Source organism: Mobula birostris, chromosome 27, assembly GCF_030028105.1.
Source record: "Mobula birostris isolate sMobBir1 chromosome 27, sMobBir1.hap1, whole genome shotgun sequence".
Classification (NCBI taxonomy): domain Eukaryota; kingdom Metazoa; phylum Chordata; class Chondrichthyes; order Myliobatiformes; family Myliobatidae; genus Mobula; species Mobula birostris.
In genome coordinates, this window is record NC_092396.1 from 5,181,467 (window position 1) to 5,190,676 (window position 9,210).

Below are 9,210 nucleotides of genomic sequence, written 5' to 3' on the forward strand. Positions count from 1 at the left end.
CAGTGACTACCTTGAAGTGTGCCGCTGTTTTTCCTGTCTGCGAACTCGCTGTTACTATCTCCCACCCTGTGTGAGATTTGGCCGCCGCTGGCCGTCTTATCGCTAAAGCAGCCGACTGCTTGCGCCTGAAGCTGGCTGGCGTCTCTCCCTGTGTCTGGGAGTGCTCACGGCACACACAGGCGCATTGGCCGCCGCCTGCCTTGCCGCAGAGAGTTCGCCGCGTTCTCACGACCTCTCAGCTCTCCCGTGTCACTTGGGGGCTATTAACCACTTGCCAAGCCAGCAAACCAGTCAATGTTCTCTGGCCGCAAGGGAAAAAGAGCAGCCAAGATTTTTTTTAACTCTCTTCTCCTCTTATTCCCCCCTTTTTTTCTCTTAGAATTAAACATTGCTGAATTATGGAGCATGCCAATTCAAAACTTTCGTGGCAAAATTGAAGAGCACTTGTTTTTAACTACCACAAATTGGAGACGCGCGGTTTTTACACTGTACCGAATTTCGCCTTGATTTCGGGTCAGTCGGGATTTTTAAACCCCATTTAGAGGAAATACGCAATAAAATTATTCCTGGTTTATCAGCGTATCTGATTTGTGGAATTACACAAAAATCATACTAAAATCATTTACAGAAAGTTACCAGAGACTCCACTCATTAATATCTGACGAAGAGCCTCGACCCGAAACGTCGACTGTTTATTCCTCTCGGTAGGTGCCGCCTGAGCCGCTGCATTTCAGGAAAAGCTTCTTTCCTTCCGCCACCAGATTTCTGAATGGACGGTGAACCCGTGAACACAGCCTTAATATCTCTTCTTTTTTTTTGTTCTCTTTTTGCACTAGATATCATATATATAAATACTTATTGGAATTTGTAGTTTTATTATAACGTGTTGCAAGACAACAAATTTCACGAGATATGCCAAATATGCTTGTGATATTAAACCTGATTTTGATTCAGAGTTCTCCCAGCATTTTGCGCGTGTAGTTCTGGTTTTTCAGCATCTGCAGAATCTCTTGTGTTACTGATATCTCTTGTGTTGATGCATACTGTAACATAAAATTTGTTTCCAATTCTAGCGTTTGAAAATAAATTGCGCGTGAGGTTTCGTTAAGTTTATATTTACTTAACTTGCGTGTGCGTGTGAGGTTTTATTTAACGGCGGCAAGCGAGAGGGCCGCTTGGTCGCGCGTTTGGCTTCCGCGGGGAAGGTGCCGGGTCCCAGGGAGCCGTGCAGGAGCCGGGCGCTGTAACTGGACACTGGCGGGAGGAGGCAGAGCGCAGGGTCGGCACACGGCGAGCCTCACGCCGCCGCGGCTTCTCGTGCGCGGCCACTGGGCGAAGGCACGAGACTTCTCGGCGTGCGAGCGTGACAGCCCGTGAACTTGTATGCGCGCGTGTGGAAAGAGCGTGCAGTTGTATGTGTGTGAGAGAGAAATCGTGCAGGGGTGCGTGTGTGTGATGGCATGTGAAATCCGTTATAAATTTGTGTGATGGTATGTGGAATCACGTTGTAAATGTGTGTGATGGGTAGATTGTGAACGCGTGCGTAACTAAACGCGTACTTATGTTTGAGTGTGTGCGTGTGTAAAATCGTATTTGAGTGTGCATATGCACGTCTGTGGCCCCGACTGTGTGGGACTAGAGACGTGCAATTGTGTGAGGGTGAACTCGCATGATTTTGTGACCCACGGGGAAATGGGACACCAGTGTATGCTTGGATTATTGTCTGTGAGCGTGTGTGCGTGAGGTTGTGCGTGCCAGAGTGTGAAATTAGTTTGTTCCTTTTAACACTTGCGTACTGGAAATGGCATTAAACGATCTTGAATTGGGTGTGATTGTGAGATTAAGTGTGAGGAACATTCACTCTATTTATCTTACACGGCTGCCTGGACCAACCATTGCTCCATGCTGGAAAATTTTACACAGCCTGTAAACAGCGCAGCACTCCAAACGCTTCTTTTTGTAATATGCATACTGTGAGTATTTAGAATTAATACCTGCACGGCAACAAAGGATATGTGTGTGGAAGCATTTCAGTTACTGCGAAGTCACGCACCCAAGCAGTTTCGAGGGAACAATGGGTGTGCGAGTTTCCTGAGATCGACATGGGGAACATCTGATTGTAAATGATTAGGCTCTGGACCTAACCTCAGTCATGTGATTTGGTATTACCACTGGGGAGAGTCTCCAATCTCGGGATAAGACTCCAAGAACAAGAACGGAAATTTGCCCCTTTGAGTCTTTGCCACCATTCATCAAGATCTTGACTGATTATTAATTTAGCTATTTTTTTCTTACACCAGACTAAAACTAGGGTGACACGGCAGCACAACGCTTTACCAAGCAGGTAACACCGGTTCAACTCCTGCTGCCTGTAAGGGATTTGAACCCACAAACACTACCTCATTGCTTATTATATTTCTCTCATTTTGCACTGCTTATTTTAATTTAACTATTTAATAGACGTGTATATACTTAACGTAACTCACTTTTCCCTCTATATTTATTTATCATATATTTCATTGTACTGCGGCCACTAAGTTAACAAATTTCACGACATATGACTGACATTACAACTGATTCTGATTCTGAATCTGTACATTCTCCCAGTGACCGTGTGTGTTTCCTCTAAGTGCTCTGGTTCCCTCCCAGAGTACCAGTTTTGAGGTTATTTGGTCATTGTAAGTTGTCCTGTGATTAGGCCAGGATAAATCAGGGGATTGCTGGATGGCGCGGGGGAAAAGGCCAGAAGGCCCTATTTTGTGCAGTGTCCCAATCAATCAATCAATCCGTTGATATCTCTAATGTCAAGCACTAGAGGATGTGCATTGAAAGTGAGAGGGGAGAAGCTTAAAGGTGGACACATCAAAGTTGCTGGTGAACACAGCAGGCCAGGCAGCATCTCTAGGAAGAGGTAAAGTCGACGTTTTGGGCCGAGACCCTTCGTCAGGACTAACTGAAGGAAGAGCTAGTAAGAGATATGAAAGTGAGAGGGGGAGGGGGAGATCCAAAGTGATAGGAGCTCTTACTAGCTCTTCCTTCAGTTAGTCCTGACAAAGGGTCTCGGCCCGAAACGTCGACTGTACCTCTTCCTATAGATGCTGCCTGGCCTGCTGCGTTCACCAGCAACTTTGATGTGTGTTGCTTGAATTTCCAGCATCAGCAGAATTCCTGTTGTTTACATATGTAGGGGGATCTAGGTTTTTAGACAAAGGGTGGTGGGTGCCTGGAATCTGCTGGTGGTAGAAGATACAATGGAGGTATTTAAGACTCTTCTAGATAAGGTTCAGAGACGGAGGGACATGGATCAAAGTTAAAGATTAGCTTTATTTGTCACATGTGTACCAGAACAGACAGCGAAATGCACTGTTTGTGTCTAATTAAATCAGCGAGGATGTGCTGTGGACAGCCCACAAGTACCACCGCACTTCCAGTGCCAACATAGCATGCCCACAACTTACTGACCCTAATGTGTACTCTGGAATTTGGGAGGAAACTGGAGCACCCAGTGAAAACCCACCCCACGCAGTCATGGGGAGAACATACAAGCTCCTTTACAGACAGTGGGGGAATTGTACGCAGGAAGGTATTCTGACAGACTGGATATATAAGCATTTGGATAGACAGGGACTGCTTAGGGATCACGAATCAGTGCTGGCGTGGTGATATCATTGCACTGACCACTACACTGCTGTGACGCACCATGTGCAGGGCAGGGGAGGGTTAGTCCAGACATTGTGGGCTGAATGGCCTGTTCTTGTGCTGTTCTATCCATTGTTCAAGTGAATTCAGTAACTGACATGCCACAGCTCTCTCAGGTTGAGCATTCTAAAGGTTTACCACCCTCCGAATGAAGGCAGTTCTCTCACCTAACTCTGGCAAAATCTACCTGTGATTCTGAGACTTTGACCCCTGGTTTTAGAATCCTTGGCTGGGGGGGTGGGGATGCATTGCTGGAAACATCCTCCCTCAAAATAGAGGGACGTCCATTTAGAACTGAGATGAGGAGAAATTTCTTTAGCCAGAGGGTGGTGAATCTGTGGAAATCACAGAGCAGGCCAAGTCACTGGGTACATTTAAGACAGAGGCCGATAGGTTCTTGATTAGTAAGGATGTCAAAGGTTTCTGGGAGAAGCAGGAGAATGGGGTTGAGAGGGATAATAAATCAGCCATGATGGAATGGTGAAGCAGAATTGATGGGCTGAATGGCCTCATAGTCTTATGAATTTCAACCAGATATTTGGGACTCCACCCATGCATAGAATCCCCTCCCAATACCTACAAGTACACCCGACTATCACAGACTCTACCCACCCAGACAGAAAAGCGATTATTCTCTTTTTACATCTCTCTAGAAGAACTATTAGTGTATCATAAATTATGTGTGTTTGTCAGTTAAAATGTAACAATGTCTGCAAAATTTTGCAATTGTTGCTTGCATCCATCAATGTTATATCTATGTATGTGAGGAACCTTTGTAATCTCCCACCTATCAGTCTGTGAATCAATAAACTTAAACAGTCCTTTACACTTTGTTCTATCAAGATTAATGACTTTTTCAAAATCATTTAACCCTAAGGGAAGCTCCTCATTATTAATAAACTTTTAAGATTTCCTTACACTTAGTTGTAAAAGGAGTAAAGATTTTTGTAAAGTATTTTACCTATAAAGGGAAGCTATTGCTTATTAATATATTTTTAAGATTTCCTCTAACACTTTGTCACACAAAGTGTATTGATTTTTGGAGCAAAGATATTTTAACTCTATGACAAGCTACTCCTTGTTAATAAGCTTTTAAGATTCCTTTACACTGTTTAATTTTATTTACTTTTATTTAATTTAGAGATACAGCACGGAACAGGTCATTTAGGCCCAATGAGTCACGTAGCCCCACAACCCACCTATTTAACTCTAGCCTAATCACAGGACAATTTACTATGACCAATTAACCTACCAACCAGTACATCTTTGGACTGTGGGAGGAAACTGAAGCAGCCAGAGGAAACCCAAGCATACAGGGAGAACATCAAAACTCCTTATAGGTGGTGCTGGAAGTGAACTTCGAACTCTGACACCCAAGCAATAATAGTGTCTCTCTAATCACTATGCTACCTTATTGTAAGAAGTGTTATGAAGTGTGAGAAGTATTTTACCTCTAAGGGAGGAATTAACTGTGCAGATCCCCTTACACTTTGATGAACTAAGAATATTTTTTTTGAAATCGATCTTCTCTCTTAAGAGTAGGCACTCCTTATTAATAAACTTTATAGATTCTCTTACTTTGATGGAGAAAGAGTTGTGAGTTTTGAAATGCATTTATATCTAAGGGAAGCTTTTGCTTATTAATAAACTTTGAGGATTTTCTTACATTTGGTCATACAAAGAGTAATGAAAATATTTTAATTCTAAGGTAAGCTACTCTGTATTAATAAACTGCGTAGATTCCTCTACACTTTAACATATTAAGATAACTGTTTTTGAAATGTACTTTGTATCTAAAGAGAAGCTACTGTTTATTAATAAACTTTTAGGATTTCCTAACACTTTGTTGTACTAAGGGTAATGATTTTTCAGAAATATTTTAACTCTAAGATAAAACTACTCTTAATTAAGCGCCACGATGGGGCAGTGGTTAGCACAGCACCTGGGATAGGGGTTCAATTCCCGCCTGCTTGGGTTGCCTCCGTGTGCTCCGGTTTCCTCCCACAATCCAAAGGTGTACCAGTCGGTAGGTTAATTGGTTACTGTAAAATATCCCGTGATTAGGCTGGGATTAAATTGGGGGATTGCTGGGCAGCACAGCTCAAAGGGCCAGAAGGTCTACTCCGTGCTGTCAATAAATAAAGTAGATTCCTTGACACTTTAATGTACTAAGACAAATATTTTTGAACTGTATGTCTAAAGGGAAGCTACCTTTTATTAATGAACTCTTTTAAGACTTTGTTGTATGAAGGGCAATTATTTCTGAAAACAATTGACCCGAAAATGGATTCCTCAAGCGAGCGCAGACCCGACGTGATGTTAAGATAACCCACTATTTATTTATATTTTATAGTAAATTGTATGTATTGTTACTGCAAAACGATGGTGATTAAGCTGCGAGTGTATCCAGCTCGTGTAGCGGCTGTGGCGGTGTGCAGCATTCCACGGGGAGCTGTTAAACCCGGCCCGGCACCACATTCCCAAGGAGATCAATCGCCCTCGCCGCTCTCCTCTCATCAACCCACTGCATACACGATGAGCTCCTTTGATTCGGCACTTTTTTTTAATTCAATGGAGACGAATTTCCCCGCCTTTTGGCCGGCCATCCATTCTTTGGGACAATGTTCAGACATTTCCCGCCTTTTGCGATTTTCACAGTACAGACGAAAACGTGTTGACGCGGGCCATAAAGGCTTTTGTCGAAACTGCTGGGCAGATGGCGCCGATTATCCTTAAAATTTATTGCAAATGCCGCTTTTAGAAATTGCCCTATATTCTTCCCAACTGCCCCAGTTAGCATGCATTGAGATTGTCTGCGCGACCATTGTGTGTCTGATTCATGGGATGGGTGCGCGGGAATTTTAACCCCCAGTCTCTCCAGAACCAACACTGCCGTCCGATAGACCCAGAGAAGTTCAACTGACCCCGTAACTTCCCGAGCTTCCGCTCGGAACCAAAAATTCAAAACTCACGCTGGCAATAACTGGCTCTGGAAGACAGAAGTAACATCACGATGTATCCCTGAAACCGTCCAACTGTTTTTAATATTTATTTCCCCTGGAAAGAAGGACCAACTTTATTCGATTAGGTCATACGGTCGAATGGGTTAACAGGTTAATTGGCAGCAGGGATGTAGTTGGGCCTGTATCTCAAATTAATTTACTGGGCTGGTGCGACATGCAACTAAAACATTACAAGGATAAAGATTTTTTAAAAAAATAAACAGAGGTTAATGTATGGTAGTCCAGCCCAAGTATATTTCCCAAACAAGAGATTCTGCAGACGCTGCCACTATCTGAAGCCGAGCCTGGTCCACATCTTTACCGCAGTAACTTTTAACGGGAAGCCATTGGATCACCATCTCGCCCAATGCACACTAACAAATTAAATGAGAACCTCAAACTTGGGACTTTTAAAATATGAACAAGAATTGTTTATTTTCTGTCCAGAGACAAATTTACAAAAAAAAACTTTGGTATATCGCACCCATAATGAAAACAGGTTACAAAACAAAATCAAATTACAAGATTCTTGCACATTAAAAATACTTTAAGATCTGCAAGTTATATGGAGATCAACAAGGTTGTCTATTTACATCGAAATAAATAATTCTTATTATGATAAGTACCGGATGTCCCCGACAATGGAACAAGTTTAACGGGCCAGTCCAAAGACATCTTGGCTCATCACCAAGGTCTCCAGACGGACTCTGAGTTTTCGGGACTCGCGTTCACTCCCAAAGGGCTGTGGTTCTGGGACACTGCGGGCCCGAACGGTACCGAGGTTAGTCCTTGCACCGGGGATCCGGCCAGTTTGGGATTGGGAGGCAGCGAGGACGAGTTGGCATTGCCCGGCATGTTGGCATTGGCATAGAGGGGAATGACCGGGCCGCCTCCCATCTGTCCGGCCGATGAGGTGAAGGAGGGGTTCGGGATGAGGAAGGCGAAGTGTCCGTCTGCCGCGGGCAGAAGCTGGAAGCCGCCGTAAACTTTGGGCGAGACGGCCTCGGCCGGGCTCAGTTTGCAGGGCATCCCCACTGCGCCGCTGACCGGCACGGCGGCAGGCAGCTGGACGTGCAGCGGCTGAGCCAGGTGACCCCCGGCCATCGAGCCGGCGTTGGACGGAGGCTGCGGGTAGTTCATCGCCACCATGTGCCCCAGGCAACTGGACAAGTGGCTGAGGAGCCGGCTCCGGACATCGGCGTTAACCCCTTCGCAGGTGGACAGAAAGCGAGTCACCTCGTTCATACACTCGTTAAACCCGGCTCTGTATTTACCCAGGACGGTCGGATCGGCAGTGAGAGCTGCTGCAAGGGCAAGGAGAAAGAAAGCCGTTAAAATTAAGTGACCCACAACTCAAGCTGGCGAATAAAAAGTTTGCAAACTTGCAAGAAACTAAATTCAGCTACTTTAATTGGAGCTCAGTTTACCGGACACGTACCACTCATCTGCACACGTTGCAGATTCCGCAGGTGCTTCACTGTCATTTCAAGGATGTCCGCTTTCTCCAACTTAGAGTGTCTGGAACTCTACAATGGAAATAAGTTTCAGTTCATTGACAGTCCGCACACATCCACGTCCCAGTGCGAGAGCAAACAGTTCAGAAAGCGGTGCAAACTTACATCTTTCTTGAGTGCATCCAGGATTAAGGTTTTCAGTTGAGTCAGGCTCTCGTTAATTCTCGCTCTGCGCCGCTTTTCCATTATGGGTTTGGAAGACTGTTGATAAAAGATAATATTTTTTTCCTTAAATAAGCAGCCAAGATGCAAAGGGACTAGATTTTAAAAGTGGCAAACAAAATTCGGAAAATATTTTTATTCCTAGCCCAGTAAATCTATTTACCTTTCTATTATCACTTGCGCTTTTAGGTTTATCCGGAGTTTGCGGAGAAGTTGCCGAAGCCCCCACAATGGGAGAAATGGAAGATTTCTCTATGGTGTCAGCTGGCATTTTTGATACAACTTTTTTTCTACTGAATCTAACAGAAAAAATACAATGTTAAAATGTCCTTAAAGTAATTGTAAGAGTGGCTTCCAGTAACTAAAAGTGGTTTCTGATGCAATAGCGACCTACAGACACGTCCTCCTCTCACACAGCACTGCATTGAGTGGCGAGAGATTTGCAGCCGGCCTCTATTTATAGCCCGTCGCCCCAGCCCAGCTCGTGTGAAACCTTCTCAAGATTCTTTCCCACACTTGCACCAGCCAATGGGCGTGCCGAACGCTCGGCGGAGTACCTCGTGGGGCCGCCGTCCTCGCCCGCCATTGGCCGCGGTCCCCGCGAGCTGTCAATCACCCCTGGTGTTGCGAGAGTGAGGGCGAAAGCGGGTCCAGAGAGAAAAAATAAGCGCGCGGCACGCGAGGCGGGGTGTGGGGCGGACGTCGCCCGGCAGCCAATGGGCGGCCGCCGCACGGCGCCAGGCGCACTGCGATTGGCCGCTGGGAGCCGGCGTTGTCAATCAGGCAGACCGGGCTAAATCACTGCTGACAGGTGACATCTGTCGGCGCGCGAG

The 9,210-nt window shown here is 45.2% G+C and overlaps 1 protein-coding gene across 2 annotated transcripts; it reads right to left on the bottom strand.

Annotated features, from left to right (window-relative positions):
• Nucleotides 1–7,109: 7,109 nt before the first annotated feature.
• her9 (hairy-related 9) lies at nucleotides 7,110–8,815 on the bottom strand. Of its 2 annotated transcripts, none has more exons than XM_072244725.1 (4): nucleotides 8,541–8,815; nucleotides 8,321–8,416; nucleotides 8,140–8,227; nucleotides 7,110–8,002 (listed from the first exon to the last, which is right to left on the bottom strand). In XM_072244725.1, exons 1-4 carry the CDS (start codon nucleotides 8,646–8,648, stop codon nucleotides 7,386–7,388), a joined length of 909 nt encoding a protein of 302 aa, XP_072100826.1. In that variant the 5' UTR covers nucleotides 8,649–8,815; the 3' UTR covers nucleotides 7,110–7,385. The 2 variants fall into 2 exon arrangements, with proteins under 2 accessions (XP_072100826.1, XP_072100825.1); XM_072244724.1 differs by having other exon boundaries at nucleotides 7,110–8,005.
• Between the last annotated feature and the right edge of the window lie 395 nt (nucleotides 8,816–9,210).